We start from the raw sequence: 17322 nt of genomic DNA, 5'->3' as shown, positions 1-17322 counted from the left end.
CCATAGTGAGGAATACAACATGTGAGAGGGAGACTTGCGGAGATGTACATGACATATACTATATTCCTTCTTATCCTTATGTAACTTTGTCTTCGTCCATGCTACATATCAATACAGAATAAAGCCAAAAAAGAGATATATATATATATATTGTACTGTATTCAGAGTGTCATGCACTATTATCATTTATCATCATTGTTTATTAGGGTAATGGTAAATTCTCAACGATCATGAGCGTAATCCAGAGTAGAGTCTCTGATTCCGTCATTGATCTGGATTCTAGAGCCTGAGAGATAATTTGGTACTCTAAATGTATCAAAACAAAATAAATGTTGGGCGTTTGGGGCACTGATTTTTGGTGGTTTCAAAATAAAACCAAATGGAGATGCAGGGGATCGAACCCTGTACCTCTCGCATGCAAAGCGAGCGCTCTACCATTTGAGCTACATCCCCTGGAAGCTTTTGTTACAAATGATTGCATATCTTTTTGGTCTTTTTTCCCCCGAAATTTCAAAAACCTTTGGGTATAATATTGTAGAAAATCTGTCAATTGTGTGTTGATATAAACGTGAAAGCATAAAACTGAAAGATGAACTTAGAAAATAGTTCAAAAAGAAGAAAGAAAATGGGTTTAGAAGAGAACTGAAAATGGGAAATATTATTATAACGAAATTTAGTTTTATTTATAAGAATAATTAATATTTAAAATTTTATTTGTTGAAAATTTGCATACGTCCATCGGATTATTAATTATGCAAAACTATGGATGATATATAATACAAAAAATTAGGATGCTGAATTATTTTTCTCAATCTCAAGAAACCTTTTAGCCAAACATAAAGTGAAAATTGGTAATTGAGGACAAAATATTAATAACCGTCTCATATTAATTATAAAACCCAGCATCCATATTAAAATCAAGATTTAAAATGTTCAACCTTCTTATGTTAAAACTTAAAACCAACAATATATATAGAAGAGACTGAGAAAAATGAAAAAAAAAAAAATCACAAATTAAAGTATTAATTGGAGTGGTCCCTGTCGTCCCCAGGAAATGCAGACGCGCTCTTAGGGGAAGGGAAAGGCAATGAAGTTGGCAGAAACATACTTTCAGGTTGAGAATTTGCTGAAGTCGTTTTGTTTAAGTAGCTTGTTGTACATGCAATTTTATTACCTTTAGGCGTTGGTGATGATAAGTGTAAGTAACCACTAGCCAAAGGAAAGTGCTCTCCCCACTTCAACTTCTGGGCTAAGTGATCCCCTCCGCCCATACTTGCACCATCACTACTGCCGCCATTGTCACTGCCACTCTCGTTGCCAATGATGGATTTGAGGGCAGCTACTAAAGCTGATTGAAAACTTGGATCTGTTGTAATTGCCTTGGTTGCGGCGGCTATAGTATCTGGTAATGGCTGCTGACTAGTAACTGGGGTTTTCTGCTGCATGTATGGTTGAAAAAGGCTATGTTCCATTGGTGGTCTACCACCAAGGTTTAACTTTCCAAGTTGGTTCCTGCTATAGAGTTGAGATGTACTACCATGGATGAGAAGACCGTTACCCCAGGGTATCACATTTGATTCAGAAGAGCTGAAGTTAAGACTAGCGGGAGCAAATTTTGGGTTTGGAGCATAGCTTGAATTAAACCTATTGAATTGAGATGAAGAGGGGTTTGAAGTTAGGTCAATAGTGATCGTTGAGTGCGAAGGTGAAGCTGAAAGTGAAGAATTGTGCAAGTAGAATTGATTTGAATTCGAGTCTTTTGCCAGATAAAAGTTTAGTCCATGAAGGTCAGCAGAAGTAGAGCTGGAGGTGGCTGATGGGTTGGGGTTGGTTCGAAAGCTGGATGATAATGACCCAGACAACAGCATTGAAGCAGCAGAGGAAGTGGTGGATGCCATAAACGTGGCTGAAAGAGGAAGTGGGTGGTTGTGCGTTCCTTCATAGCTAGTGATTAAAATAGACATATCTTCAGCACATCTTTGAACCTAAAATGTACGTTCATCATATAAAGCATTAATCGGTGAGAGATATAACTTACATGGTCGTTGTTTGCTAGTATATATATATGGCTTAAAAATCCAAAAAATTAAAGAGTGGACTAATTGCCATACCTGTTTTCTTACTGGGCAAGATGATGCAAGAGTGCAACGATAGTATGCTCGTGGACATGGGTTTCCTTTAGCAATTTTCTGTCCATATTTCCTCCATTGGCAGCCATCATTCATCTGACGGTATAAACAACGATGCTTAGTTCATGGACGTAATAAGGTCAAACTTAAGCCTTTTTGGATTGATTATCATACTCACCGTAGGGGTATCACATCTCATTCTCACATAAACCCTAGCTTTCTTGAGAGGGCATTGTTGCGCAACTTCGTCTTCTCCTCCACTTGGCATTGTCTTAAGAACCTTAGGTGGCGGCCAAGTTTCCTCAACTTCTTCCTTTGGTTTATCTTTAAAAATGTTCACAGGGCTACTTGGATTCGGCAAAGTTTCATTCGCATTACGAAATTTGGACACTTCAAACTTGCAGTCTAGTCGAAGAGACAAATCACCTTCATTATTAGCTTTCTCATCTTCTTCATCTTTCCCATGGCTGTAAGTTTTGCTTTTTCCATCATTTTTAGATTCACTTGAAAATCTCCCTAGGCTAAGGGAAACAAGCTCGGGTTCTTCAAATGCTTGATGACTGTTATCAACTGTAGAGGTAGATTTCTTTGTTTCATCTTGTTGGATAATGTCATAGAATTTCATATGAAGGGCTTGGTAGTCCTTCATCATTTGACCCAAGTGCATTTTCAGCCTTTTATTTTCTTCTCTCACCTCTCCCATTTCAGCTCTAACTGCTTTAAGCGAACTATCCTGCGTATTAATATGCAAATGAGGGAAAAATAAATTACTCCAGCTACATATATTATAAGACAATAATTATTAAATGATAGAGTCAAAGAGGTATTGCTAGTTCAAATTAAGAAATAAAAACCAAATCAAAGAAAACCAAAAAAGAGAATTCCATCCAGATCCACGATTATCAAGTTGATATGCTTTATATAAAATAAAAACATCAAGCAAATTAGCTCTTTACTTGTTCCTTTTGCATAGAAGATGATGCCTTTGAATCAGTTTCCGTGGTGGATCTTTCATTCTTATCCTTTGCAGGAATTACCTGTTTAAGTATCAAAATTCAGGAAGTTTTTTTTTTTCGATAAGCAAAGTTCAAGGAATGTTAAGAAGATAATAAATAAATAAACTATGTATGAAAGAATGCTCTTTGGATCCTCTCCCTTCCAGACCAGTCCATATATTAAGCCAAAATGCAAACAGTAATATAATTAGATGCAAAAATCTTTGGATTTGTGCAAATAAACAAAGGATTAGACAAAATAATAACAACTAATCAAATTCAATCTTGCGTCTGAAAATGATCTTCATGATTGGCAGTTTGTAATAATTAGCACAAGTAAAGTAGTCCAAGAAAAAAAAAAGAATCCTACTAATTATCAAAGGTTTTGAGAGTAAAAAAATTAACTTGTAGACGGCCAAGTCAATTAATATGACTTTTAGACCTGATAATTCATGATTGCTGTTTTGAAGTAGTTCTGATCACTGTTTGTTTGGTGGGTGTTCTCTTATCCCACCCAATCTTTTTCTTGAGCAAAGGAGAAGACATTTCGCAGATGTTGATGCGCCATGTCCTGCTGCAATTTGACTATAGCTATATTCTGGCACATCATATTCATTTTTGGAATTTTCCATACATTAATTGGTTTCCACATCTATACATATCAAATGAACTTCCAAGTTCCAACAACTTGAAGATAAGAAATTCATGGTGGTTGCAGATCTAATCACTATTAAAGATGATAATCAGCTTTTTATAATTATATATCTATTACTTGCTTGGTCAAGTTTAAATCTTTATCATGTATAAAGATGATTTCCCATACATGTATGTACATATATACAGCAAAGATGAGCAAGTGAATTATTTATATATAGATATAAACAATTTGGGATAAAAAAAAAAAAAAAAACTCTACATGTGGATTATATTAATTCCATTTTATTGGAGATAAGAAGCAATTACATATAAAAATATAGCAATAAATCAAGATCTTCAGCAGTAAAATCTACTTATATTTATATCTTTTAAAATTTTTATCTTCTTTTTTCCTCCTTTGAAGTCACCAAAACCGATCTTGATCAGCAATAAACAAGCTCTCTTTGTTTTGTTGTTGTTGTTATTATTACCTTAGCAGTGGCCTCTTCTTTGCAGGCACCTTCATGATGATGATCATCATCACCAGCTGGTTTATCTTCCTTGAGCAGAGCTCCATGACCAGATCTTCCCATGACATCCTCCATATATGACCCTTTATTCTCTTCTTACTTTTTCTTTCACAGACATCTAAATATATAAAGACTTCTGTTGTTATACATAGAGAAAGCATGCAGTATTTGACTCGCTTTAAAAAAAATTCAAACTCACAGCCCAATTGCACTAAAGAAAACAGTCGTTTGCATACTTTTAATATTAAACTAATTAAGACAGTTTCAAGAAATGAAATTCAACGAATATTAAGAGGAAATCTAAAAAAATAATAATAAAAAAAAATGGAGAGGTTCAAGCCGCAATGTTCAAACCCCTTCCTATTAGGGTTAGCAGACCCGAAGTTTCGTATTACGAAAGTCACAAAGACATTGATTGATGGTCAAAGATGTGGCCAAGGTTCGTGTTACCTCATATGACTAGAGTTACTAATTTAAACGGTATTTAGTTAAAATTAAAATTTTACTATTTTATTATATTTTAATAAAAAATATTTTATTTTATAAAATTATAATTTCATAAAAAGCATATTATATTGATTATAAATATAATATGATCGTAAGTATATATGCATATATTATATATATATTTTTTAAAATAATGTAATAAAGCAATATTTTTAAATTGTTAAAGAATTATTTAAATTAATTACATTTAAGAATAAAACTATTTATTTATACAAAATTTATAAATTCAATAATAAAGTTTTATATTTGTAAACAAAATATTCATGGAATTGTTCCGAATATGGTAAATAATTGGAGAATGGATGTTATTTATTGGTCCATATCTTAACGTATTTGCACGGATTGATTGGTAGAGTGTGGATCTGTAGCAATTGTAACGTGTAGGTATGGATTTGTCTATTTATTTTATTTCGTGCATTGAAAATTCTTTGAAAAACAAATACATATTATACCTTTAATTTTTTTCTTAATTCAAAAAATTGTCTTAATTAGATTTGTGTTTTCTTTGACCAGGATTCAATCTCCACCTTTGTCTTAACATAGACCAGAATATACATATCCAAGTTAAAATGTGTGGAATTATTTTGCTTATTTTTATATATTATTAAGACTTATAATTCAAAATGCTTTTTTTTTTTTTGCATTAATTTAAGCTCCCGTTTGTTTCATAAATAAATTTTATATATTGTAGGAAAATATTTTTTATTATTTAATTGTAATATTAAAAAATAAAATTGTGCTAATAAAATTCATAAAAAAATTTAATGATATTAATAAAATTATTAAATTAAAAAAAAATACGTTTTAAAAAATAAAAGTCATTTTTCTAAAGATTTAATTCATTTTCCATCTGATTATGAAAGACTTTTGCATTATTTATTATCCCATTAATTTAGTATCAAAAATTTTGTAATAATTTAATTTAATTAATTCATTTTTTAACAACTCTCTTATTTAGAATAAAAAAAATTGAATCGTTTTTGCTTAAAAGTTTTTAATTTTAAAGAAAAATTTAATTCTGGTGTAATTTTATAATAATTAATTTGTACTATTAATATATTTTTATATTATTAAAAAATTCAAAATTTGCTGTTAATAAAAATTATCTATAATAATATATATGTATTTAAAAAATCGGTAAACTATATATATAAAATAATTGATAAAATATTTATATTAAGTTACAGCACTAATATATTATATTATTTATATATTATGCCATTTTAAATTTTAAAAATATTATGTTAATATTACTTACTACACTAGCATTGTATAGAAATAATATTAAAAAGTGTTATTGAAATTTAAATTTATTATTGTGATAAAATTTAAGAAATTGAATAAAGAATTAAATAGAGACACAATATGTATAGAAGCTATATACACTAATGCATTTAATTTTATATATAAAATAATTTTAATTTTATATTTAAAATTATTTAATATATATAAATAACTAAAATTTTTAAATTATAATTAATTTATTATATCGATTCAATAACCCATATAATAATTAACCTCTTATTTAAAATTAAAAGATTTTATAAAAATTTAATTTAATTTACAAAAATTTTTACTTTATACTCTCGAGTACTCGTGTATATATAATTTACTAGGCTTGAAAAAAGTGAATGATTCGTTTTCTTTTTTTTTTTTATGCATTATTATACAAAGATTAATTTATAAACTTTTGTTTAATTATTTTTAAAATTTACTAATAAAATATTCAGTTATAATAATAATTATCCAAATTTCTTTTCCTATAAATATATGTATAATTATTGTAACGGAAAAAGCCTCTATGGACAATGTACATAACAAATGCTCTCAGACCCTTAGTATTTAATAAAATTCACAATTTTTCCTAATAAGAAAATATTTAATTTTTAAAATTTCTATCTCGTTAATAAAATTACTATTCTATTAAACTTGATCGTCAGAGTATAATAATTTATTTTTTTAAATTTTATTTTTTATAATAATTTAGACTATTTAATTTTAAAAATTTATAATAATTAAGTCTTTATAATTTTAATATTTATGATAATTTAATTATTTTAATTTGAATTAATTTTTTTAATTAATAATGAATTTAATAGAAGCACTATTTTATTAATAAAATTAAAATTTAAAAATTAAAAGTATTTCAACAAAAAAAATTATATTTTTAATTTTGTGTAATTATGTAATATATTTTTTATCAATTAAAATTTAATTTTTTAAAATTAGTTTAATTATATTTATACCATTAAAAATTTAATAAAATTATATATTAATGTCATGTTATTAAAGTCATGTCACCATGACAAATAAATAAAATTTAGAATTAATCATTAAAAATTATGTAGTGTATTTTTATTATAATTTTATTTTATATTTTTATTAATTAAATTATATTTATTTTATTTTTAACCAAATGAACCTACATTATTTATATAGTTAAAAATTCATAAAATTTATAAAAATTTATAATGTTACTCCTTTTTACTATTAAATATATTTAAAATTTGTTATTATTATTATTTTTTATTAATTTTTATCAATAATTTTATAACAATAATAATTTATCTTTATTTTATTTTAACTAAAATTATTATCAATTAATTTTTTTAAATCTGTCTAATATTCTTATTATTTAACATCACTTTTAAAACTGTCATTAAGAACATAATTTTGTTAAATATATTAGTTATGAAATATTAAAAAATAATTTAAAATAATATTTAACATAATTTAATTTAAAAATATTAAAAATAATAAAATAAAATTTAAAAATTTTTTTAATTTATCTTTTAACTCTCAAGTATAATATTAACCCATCATTTTATACTAATATTTAGAGTGAATTTAAAAAAAAAAACAAAATAAATAATTTATAAAAAAATTTACGCTTTTAATTTTATTACAATTTTATTTTAAATTTTTAAATATTTTATCTTGTATAGTATGTTGATGTGGTATTAATGTGGCGAACAACATAAAAATTTTATAAGTTTTTAAAAATATAACTTATGATATGGTACGATTGAAATAATTTAAAAATATTAAATTTTAATTGATAAAAAAATATTGTAATTACAATAAAAAAAATGATATTAACTAAAAAAACTAAATTATAAATTTTGTTAAACATATAGATTATATTATAAATTATCCTACTTAATAAAGCCTGAAAAATAGAGCCAGAAATCTTTATAGCTCGGCTTTAATTCTTTTTTTGTCAAAGATATATTCAATGATAAAAGGTGGCCGAAATCCATTACAAAGATGTTGGGTCGAAACCTAAAATAATAAGTATAGGGCTGAGCCTATTATAAAGTTGTAGTGGAGATCCAAAAGAAAGACAAAGATTGAAGAGGCTCGTGGCCCAAAGCTCAAGCTAAGCAACTACCATGGGGAAGAGGGCAACAGAGGCAAGCACCATCACTGGAAAGAAACGTTGAGGCTTCAAGAGGGAGCACACCCAAGGAACATATCTGTTACATAGTGAAGGACAGCCATTTATTGACAGAAAAACCACCAAACTGCCAAGCATCTCCAACTCAAAGGAAAAAAATCAAGAATATCTATAAAACTCAGGTGATGAACCCAAATGAAGTAGCAATGGCCAAATCCGCAATAAAGAAAAATACAAACAAAACAGAAGCAAGAAAGATACAGTAAAATAATGTCATATAATTGCATCAATCAAATCGCTAAATTCAGCATTCCACGTCACTGCTGGATCTCCCTAATAAATTAAATTATCTTATCACACCCAAAATCAATTTTTTTTCCCTTTTTTTTTAATTATGGAATATAAGGAGCGCTCAGTAATTTTGATTTTTCTGTGCCAAAGCTCAATAATTTTGATTGCATGAGTAACAGAGCAGCATATATATCTCTTAGCAGTGTTATTGGGATGTGAGAACCGCAACATCTAGGGAACGTACCAGAAGGCAGTCAGCATATATATAAAAGTGAGGGAGAAGAGTTTCTTAATTCTTTTCTTGCTTGAAAGTGATAGCGGTGGAGAATTGAGATTAACCTTCAATCACCAGTCATTACCATGCATAGATTTGGGGGTTTCAGAGTAATGAGAGCCAGAGCTACCCAGAAGGGCATAAGTTGGCTCAGTTCGTTCACCCTTTCAAGGCATCGCTTTTTTTTTTTTTCTTTTCCATTTTTCTTATCTTGCAGAAGCTGCACCTGGTTTTGATTTAATCTGATAGCTTGTTAAAAGATTCTTTGTTTTGATGAGGGATCGCGAATAAATATTATGGTGTTTTTGCTCCTGTCTAACTGTTTCATCTGGAAATTAAATTTTAATAGCTTTTTGTTTCTTTGTGTAGCAGATCTGTTCATTCGTTGCCTTTTGCAACAGTAGAAGTTGAAGAGATATCAGGTTCTCAGCCTGCGGAAGTGCAGAACTTGGGTAGGAAAACGCTGTTGCTTAATAATGGTTCTTTGTGCCTTGTTAAGTTATTATTTTTATTAATTAATTTCCAGAGATACTGTAAAATGAGTGACTTTCTTATAAGCATATTGAGTAAATGAAGATAAACAATCTCCTCCTCTCTTTTTGGTGGAAATTGAGTCAGTTCTCACCTTGTAAAGCATACCATGATTCTGAGCATGATTTGAGATTGAATTTGAATTTTTAAAAAATATTTGCAATCTCGATGCTTGAACATGGCATGTCTTTATTTTTAGTGCAGGGGAGATGGACAGGATCATCGAGTTGGAACACTATTGTAGATCCTTTAAATGGAGAACCATTCATTAAGATTGCTGAAGTAGATGAAACGGGAATTCAGGTATGTCCTTTCCGTACAGGATGCCCTTGTTGCGTTCTACCATGGGTTTTAGTACATAGCATGTTGTGACTAAACAAAGAAAGATGTTTTGCTACTTAGATTTTAAGCAGTACCTTTACATTTTCTCTTTCCATTTTCTGTATTGCTGAAATGTAATTAATTCATTTTTGAGGTTCTTAACTTCTTATACCAATGGATGTGTAACTGAAATAAACCGTTTGATTGTTGTGCTAATCATGCAGCCATATGTGGAGAGCTTGTCCACGTGCCCCAAGCATGGACTGCACAATCCTTTCAAATCACCAGAGCGGTTTGTATTGCCTTTTCAACTGCTCTGTTAAATTTGCTCCCTCTTTTGCAGTGGTTTTTCTTCTCTTGCTATGCTGATGCCATTGGATCTAAAATATCTGTTTCACGTTCTGCAGTTATCTTTTATATGGGGACATATCTGCAAAGGCAGCTCACATGCTTTCTGTACCAAAAGTAATGTGTTTTGAGCGTGTATTTTGAGTGCTGGAACGATTATATTCTTATTAAAACTTTCTAATTCCCATTTTTGATGTATTTAGATTTTCAATTCTGCAAATGATTTTTTTATCTTTCACAACTTTCAGGTTTTGGATTTCTTCACTAGGTTAATACAAAGGGTTGCTCCTAAGAGTTACCAGCAAGCTCTTGGTGAAGTTCAAGTTACTCAAAAGTTTCTAGAGAATTTCTCTGGTGATCAGGTGATCATTAATTTGAATTTCTTAAAGTAGAAGTCTTTTGGTTGGTGATGAGTGTCGAAACCAATAAACATAACCTATTAAATTTCAACAAATATGAATTGCGTACAGTGATAATAGGATCGAATCCACAGGAAATTGATACTAAGAATTTTCAAACAATGATTAGGAAAAATAAACAATGAAAATAAAATAAGGGGGTTTTGATGATGAGTAAATATTAAAGCAATTAACGAAAGGAATAATTAAAAGAGAAATAAATCAATGTAAAAAAGTTCTAGTTGAAGTGTAGGGTTCATTTCAATTTGGGAATTGATCATCGATACAAATATATTTTTATTTGTTTCAATATATTAGTTATAGTTATGGAAGACGCTCCACATAACCAATCTCTCCTTAAGTTTTAAATTAATTAGAAAACGTTCGCTAATTAACTCCTAGCCAGCAAATCGCCCAAACAACGTCTTTGGAATTTTAATTTATCAATTGCTTTAAGTATTAGAGAGACTTTATTTGTTTCAATATATTAGTTATAGTTATGGAAGACGCTCCACATAACCAATCTCTCCTTAGATTTTAAATTAATTAGGAAACATTCGCTAATTAACTCCTAGCCAGCAAATCGCCCAAACAACGTCTTTGGGATTTTAATTTATCAATTGCTTTAAGTATTAGAGAGACCTAATTCTAACTGATCAGCTACGTGGTGAGTTTGAGTTAGATTATACAACTTCTTAGTTGTTACACTAATTGTTACTTGTGTTTGAATAATCTAAGCAATTAAACACTTCAAGCATTCAAACTAACGATATATTACTTTGAAATTAAGAACAACGAGTCCTAAATAACAAAGCAATAATAATATGTAGAACATAATTTGCATAAATATTGAAAAATAAAAGATGAACAATTGAGTTTATATCTCCCAATTCATATAGAAACTAAAATTTCACCCTAACTTCAACTAGAAATAAAGTATTTAGCCACTCATGACTTTTAAAGAAAATACAAAAGAGAAAAGTAGAGAAGAAGCATATTTGGCTGTTCTCAAAGATGGACTTATATAGGTGCTTAAACCAAGTAGAGTCCTTTTGGGAATAGGGATTCCTCTTTGCTTTGAATTAAGAATCATTCTTTACTTTGAATCATGAATCCTTTCTTTAAGATGTTTGTTCCAAGGATAGAACTCCTTGATTTGAGGAGGATTTGGTGCCATACTGAAGGAGGAGAAATCGTGTGGGTCCCACAGCTTTTAATGAAAAGACTTGGTCTTCTTATTTTTAAATTTGGAATTTTTCCCGCTACTGTCAGGTTTTGTCTGTCGATTTGCTCAGTTGGTTTGGGCAAATCGCTTGGGCAAATCCACTGTCTGAAAATGTTATGCAGGTCTGGACAGTTCTGGATTTCTGTGCAGTGCGGTACAATGGAAGGTTTGTCCAAATTGACTGGTCAAGTCAATTTCCACTCTTTTAAACCGCTTTGCATCAAATCTTCTTCTCTTTATGTTTTTTGGCAAAACATGACCAAAATTACAAAATTAACTAGAAAAATACTTAAGTGTTAAGAATAATATGAAAAATGTGTCGAAATTACATTCGATCAATTGGATTTGTTTCCTTGAATATGAATGGATATGGTTTTGATTAACCATATTCATACATTTTCTTTTTGTGAGTGTATGTTGTGGCTCTTCCTCTGTTGGAGCAATGTGCCCTTGACCTAAACACTACACAAGCTAAATCCATTTTCTGTTTACTATTTATGCAAAGTTTTGTTAACTTGTTCCTCTATTTTTTCAATGACATTTTGGACAGGTTCGTTTCTTGGCGAGGTCTTTTGCAGTACCTGGCAATCATCTTGGACAGCAAAGTCATGGTTTCCGATGGCCATACGGTCCTGTAAGTATAAAATATGTGGTGTTTTGATTAACAATGAACCAGGAATAGATCCCTTTGTTTGTGAACATAAATATTTTAAGTTATCAAAATGGAGAAAAAAGGTGTCTTAAAATGAATTTGGTGGAGTATTATGGACAGGTTCTGAGCAATATTGGGTTTGTTGGAGGACTTTGCTTATTTTTTTTAGCAGGAAAGAATGCAGGATGATGCTTTAATCCATAATTGTTGAAGCAAAAAATAGGATAATGCAGCTACCGTTGCTTCAATATGATGTGCTGATATGCTAAGTTTTAAGTTGGGACCAGTTTGTATTAATGTTAGTAGTCCAGATAATGCTTAACAGTTTTCTAAACCACTCATTTTGACATCTCTTCATAAGTTTCTTGGTGTGCAATTGGATGTTTTGAAACTCTTATTTAATATAAAACTATATATTAGACATGATTATGGTTTCATTATTTATTATGAATTATTTATTTATTTATTTGCAGGTAGCTATCATTACTCCCTTCAATTTCCCATTGGAGATTCCAGTACTTCAGTTGATGGGCGCACTATACATGGGCAACAAACCTGTTCTTAAAGTTGATAGCAAGGTTAGCTAGTGGAAATTTTTTGGGTACTACAGTTGGTAAAATTTCTAGTTCTTTGGCTCTACATGAGCTAGATCACCCCAGGATATTAATATACTTTAGCTATAAACAAGTGAATTACATATTTGTCTACTTCTGAATGAACTCGTGAATTTCTCGAAAAAGCATTTATTGATGTTCAACAGAAAAAGTACTGAAAATATCAAGGAGAACTGTATGATATGGTTTCTTAAGAAACACCATCAACCGTAAATGTTGTCTGCGGCAGTGATGATGATGTACGTATGTGGTGTTCAGGCTAATATATAGACTTTAGTTGATCTGGTGGTTTCTAAATTATTGGGCTAATGTTGATTTGGCCACCACATTTCAATTTTACTATGTGATTGTGACCAACCCTTTTTCAAGCTGTAGATTTCTCCTCTGCCTGTCATTTTGGGTTTTCCTTGGGCAGATTGCAGCTCATTGATGAAACTGTCTCACAGGTATGCATTGTTATGGAGCAAATGATGCGCCTTCTTCACTACTGTGGGTTGCCAGTGGAAGATGTAGACTTCATAAATTCTGATGGAAAGACAATGAACAAACTATTATTGGAGGTTAGCTCTGCAGAATTTTGATCCTTTTCATGGGTAATATGCATTTTGTTGCTTGTTAGAGATGTAATGATGAAAGATTGTCAATTTTCTCTCAATGTTGTTTTTTCTTGTCGACTTTTATTGCATTTTCTTTTACCATAATATGGTGGGTTGTTAGTTTACCTCTTTGCAGTGGATTTATTTTATTTTTTCAAGATTTTTCACCTTTCTGCTTTTCCCTCCTCTGTTATACCATTATCAAGTTTCTTGTTTATGTATTTTGAAGAGTGAAGAATCAGGAACCATTCCATTTTGTTTTTTTTTTTCCATGATTTTATGGTTACACGTGGTGGTAATGGTGTTATAATTGTATGGCCATGAAACTGTGGTGCTGATGGAGATGGATATGATAGTACTGTTAAACACACAAATAACAATAGCAATACAAATTAACAGTAGCATGCTACTAATGGGATGGGCCTAATTGAGATTAATACCCATTTCATACAATGTCTTGTTTTATAGGCAAATCCCCGTATGACCCTCTTTACTGGTAGCTCAAGGGTTGCAGATAAATTGGCTGTTGACCTTAAGGGTCGTATAAAATTGGAAGATGCAGGATTTGACTGGAAAATTCTAGGGCCTGATGTAAATGAGGTAACTTTGTCATCTTGCTGATTTTTTTCATTTGAATTATACTTTGTGAATCAGTGTTGTTGAATAATCTTCCTTTGGTTTCTGAATGGCAGGTGGATTATGTTGCATGGGTATGTGATCAGGATGCATATGCATGCAGCGGTCAGAAGTGCTCTGCACAGTCAATACTATTCATGCATGAGGTTAGCAGTTTCAGTTGCAGATTTCTTTTTTTGGTCTAGTAAACTATTAGTGTGGACATAATCACAATGGTCAAAGACTTGGGATATCATTTCCTCTCTCTTCCTCTTTTTTTAATATGTTTATGTTGATCTAGTTGGCAAAATACATACTTGTTGACTCAAATCTTTTCTTTCTTGTCATTAATGTGCTTGTGTTCTACTGCAGAACTGGAGTGGTACTTCACTTTTATCCAAAATGAAGGATCTTGCAGAGAGAAGAAAATTAGAAGATCTAACCGTTGGTCCTGTTCTCACTGTAAGTATAGATGGTACAGCTGGGATGCTGTTCGTATTTTGACCTTAGGCTTTTTTGTTGTATATTCATTTAGAGACACAAGATTTTTTTATCATTGAGTTAAATTTTGTTGATTGTACTGAAAGTAATACTTTCTTTCAAATCAATAGTCCAAAAATCATGATCTTGGTTGTCTTTCTTGTCAATGCAGTTTACTACTGAAGCAATTGTAGAGCACATGAATAAATTGCTTCAGATACCTGGTTCAAAGCTACTCTTTGGTGGCAAACCTCTAGAGAACCATTCGATTCCATCCATATATGGTGCGTTAAAACCAACAGCAATATATGTTCCTCTTGAAGAAATGTTGAAAGAGAGCAATTATGAGCTGGTAACAAGAGAGATATTTGGACCTTTCCAGGTAAAGGAGAAAATAGAACTTGCTAAATTTCCTCCTTGTTTATATACTTTCTTCTGTTGGGTTTTTCCAAATTTCATACTTATCTTAATTAAAGATCTGGTTTGTTTGCTGAGGTTGTACAATTATCATGACTAAATTGGTGTTAGCCTTCAATTTTGAAAGAATTTTATTTAATTTTATTCTCAAATATTACTATGCGGTCTGGACTCTGGAGGTTGAGAGGACCCTGTTTATATAATTAGATATTTTTTGCTGAATTTGTTACTAAAACAATTGCAGTTCTGATAATTCCATTAGTAACTTTTTGCAAATGGGGAACCACTTATGGGTTACAGGATAGATTTCAGGTAGGAAATTATCTTTCAGATATGATAATATGCATTTCATGCCACAGTTAAGTATGTAACGAGGTTTGGAAAAACCATTTTTTAGAACTTAAGCCTCATGAAAGTGAGTTATGATTGAATAGACATATAAAGGCTTCTCAAATTTTTTAAAGTTCAATACAACATGAAGCCTTCAGCGATTCAATGATATAGCATATGGGAAGCAATTGATACATAATTGGTTAAAATATGATAATTATCAAATTATGGAAATAATAATGTGAAAATATTTTTTAAAGCTTAGGATGTGATGTTGTGAGGATATTTCTTTTCTTTTCTTTTCCCCTTCTGATATATGCTTCATTTTCTTTTGTTGGGTGTTATTAGATAATTCAAGTCTCTTTTGAATATAAATGTGCATTCAGTTGGAACATATGCCAAAATTTTGTTCTAGAGTTTTGGCCATATATATTTAAAGGGTCGGATGCATAGTGGAAGGTGTCCAAGGAGTTTCATTGTGCACTAGGGAGTAGGGATACATCATGCAAGTAGAAATATCTTTACATCAGGGAGATCGATGCAATTTGATTCCTAACTTTACAGTATTACGTGAATGAATATTGGTAAGAAGTGGAAGCTAAATGCAACTAATATAAGCTATTGTATTTGCTTCTAGATTATTACTGATTACAAGAAAGATCAGCTGCCATTGGTTTTGGAAGCTCTGGAGAGAATGCATGCGCATTTAACAGCTGCAGTGGTTTCAAATGATCCTCTGTTTCTGCAGGCAAGGCTAGAAAGCTTCTCTCTTTACTCTATTAGTCTTCACTCTCTAGATATCTTTGAAGTATTGACTATATATTTAACATCATTATATTTGCATTTAACCTTGTAACTCATTTGAGAGACTAATCTCAGATTACTGGGGTTGACTCAAAAGTACTACCTCCTTAATTTAACCATGAGGTCATTTTAAGCTGAGATCTTTCCACCAAGATTATTTGTTACAACCTTCAGGAATTTTAACCAATGAAGTATTTCCCCAAGGGATAATCCCAAGTTGGTTTAACGTTTCAGTTGTTTTATAATGAAAAATTAATTTGCAGGAAGTTATTGGAAAATCTGTTAATGGGACTACATATGCCGGATTAAGAGCAAGAACAACTGGTGCTCCTCAGAATCATTGGTATGTGTCAATCTGACAATAGTATATGTTGAGTTGGTGTTAATCAATCCTTAACTCATGTAGAACACATTCTATGATACAGGTTTGGACCAGCAGGAGACCCAAGAGGTGCAGGAATTGGAACACCAGAAGCCATAAAACTAGTCTGGTCTTGCCATAGAGAAATAATATATGATATTGGTCCTCTGCCAAAGCATTGGGAAATTCCACCATCAACATGACGAACCAAGTTGACCACAAAAATGGAGGATTTTGTGTTTTTAGTTGCTTGATCTACAATCAAGCTACTTATAAAGGGTAGCCTCGACGCTGCGAGTCACCCTTGTGAAGGTTGAGCAAATTTTGAGAGACAGTATAGCTAATGCTAAAGTGTCGTAGTCCATGATAAAATGCATGAATGAACTGCAAGTTTTTGGTTCCATTTCTATGAACAGCGAAAATGCAAAATGAAAGGTAGATTTGCTATGAAAGTTGTGTGGAAACAAAGGCCTCCCCTCAACACAAGTTCCGCAGTCCCCAGTAGTGGTGAGCAGTATTCGGTTCAAACCGAAAAAACCAATTGAATCGAATTGATTTAAAATTTTGGTTCGATTTTTTATATATTTCGGTTCAGTTTGATTTTTAATTTCAAAAATTTCGGTGATTTCGATTCGATTCGGTTTTGATCAGAAAAAACTGAAAAAACCGAACCGAATTGATTAGTAATAATAATATATTTTTTCAATAATATAGAGGAATTAAATCATATTAAAATTAAAATATTTTAATTAAATTTTAAAATACTAAAAATAAAGTGTAAAAAATAAAAAAAATTATTAAAATTCGAAACCGATCAAATCGAATCAGACCGGTTTGGTTCGGTTCGGTTTATGACCAAAATCGATTCGGT

General features: G+C 30.8%; 2 protein-coding genes and 1 non-coding gene across 4 annotated transcripts; 1 reads left to right on the top strand and 2 right to left on the bottom strand.

The window, feature by feature from the left end:
- Positions 1 to 380: 380 nt before the first annotated feature.
- Positions 381 to 453, bottom strand: TRNAA-UGC. The gene has a single exon. It is a non-coding gene; the product is annotated as a tRNA-Ala (tRNA).
- Positions 454 to 869: 416 nt separating this feature from the next.
- On the bottom strand, positions 870 to 4518 carry LOC110599706 (WRKY transcription factor 72A). The gene is made up of 5 exons (XM_021736242.2): positions 4252 to 4518; positions 3086 to 3166; positions 2308 to 2862; positions 2112 to 2225; positions 870 to 1985 (listed from the first exon to the last, which is right to left on the bottom strand). The coding sequence occupies exons 1-5, from the start codon at positions 4363 to 4365 to the stop codon at positions 1023 to 1025; spliced, it is 1827 nt and encodes a 608-aa protein (XP_021591934.1). The 5' UTR covers positions 4366 to 4518; the 3' UTR covers positions 870 to 1022.
- Positions 4519 to 8586: 4068 nt separating this feature from the next.
- LOC110599707 (probable aldehyde dehydrogenase) lies at positions 8587 to 16898 on the top strand. 2 transcript variants are annotated; one of them, XM_043950050.1, is made up of 16 exons: positions 8587 to 8931; positions 9129 to 9211; positions 9490 to 9593; positions 9836 to 9903; positions 10019 to 10076; positions 10208 to 10321; positions 12133 to 12216; positions 12708 to 12812; positions 13295 to 13408; positions 13913 to 14044; positions 14137 to 14226; positions 14432 to 14521; positions 14712 to 14921; positions 15924 to 16034; positions 16354 to 16433; positions 16516 to 16898. In XM_043950050.1, exons 1-16 carry the CDS (start codon positions 8846 to 8848, stop codon positions 16652 to 16654), a joined length of 1668 nt encoding a protein of 555 aa, XP_043805985.1. In that variant the 5' UTR covers positions 8587 to 8845; the 3' UTR covers positions 16655 to 16898. The 2 variants fall into 2 exon arrangements, with proteins under 2 accessions (XP_043805985.1, XP_021591935.1); XM_021736243.2 differs by having other exon boundaries at positions 8590 to 8931; positions 9132 to 9211.
- Positions 16899 to 17322: the final 424 nt, after the last annotated feature.

Source organism: Manihot esculenta, chromosome 14 (genome assembly GCF_001659605.2).
Source record: "Manihot esculenta cultivar AM560-2 chromosome 14, M.esculenta_v8, whole genome shotgun sequence".
Lineage (NCBI taxonomy): Eukaryota > Viridiplantae > Streptophyta > Magnoliopsida > Malpighiales > Euphorbiaceae > Manihot > Manihot esculenta.
Note: the sequence above shows the minus strand (reverse complement) of the source record. Positions and strands in the feature narration are given on the sequence as shown.

Coding starts and splice junctions, on each gene's coding strand:
- LOC110599706 (XM_021736242.2), bottom strand. CDS start 4,365: ATGGAGGATGTCATGGGAAGATCTGGTCATGGAGCTCTGCTCAAGGAA. Junction 3,167..4,251: donor AAGAAGAGGCCACTGCTAAG/GTAATAATAACA, acceptor ATACTTAAACAG/GTAATTCCTGCAAAGGATAA. Junction 2,863..3,085: donor CTTCTATGCAAAAGGAACAA/GTAAAGAGCTAA, acceptor ATTAATACGCAG/GATAGTTCGCTTAAAGCAGT.
- LOC110599707 (XM_043950050.1), top strand. CDS start 8,846: ATGCATAGATTTGGGGGTTTCAGAGTAATGAGAGCCAGAGCTACCCAG. Junction 9,212..9,489: donor TGCGGAAGTGCAGAACTTGG/GTAGGAAAACGC, acceptor CTTTATTTTTAG/TGCAGGGGAGATGGACAGGA. Junction 16,434..16,515: donor GGTGCTCCTCAGAATCATTG/GTATGTGTCAAT, acceptor TCTATGATACAG/GTTTGGACCAGCAGGAGACC.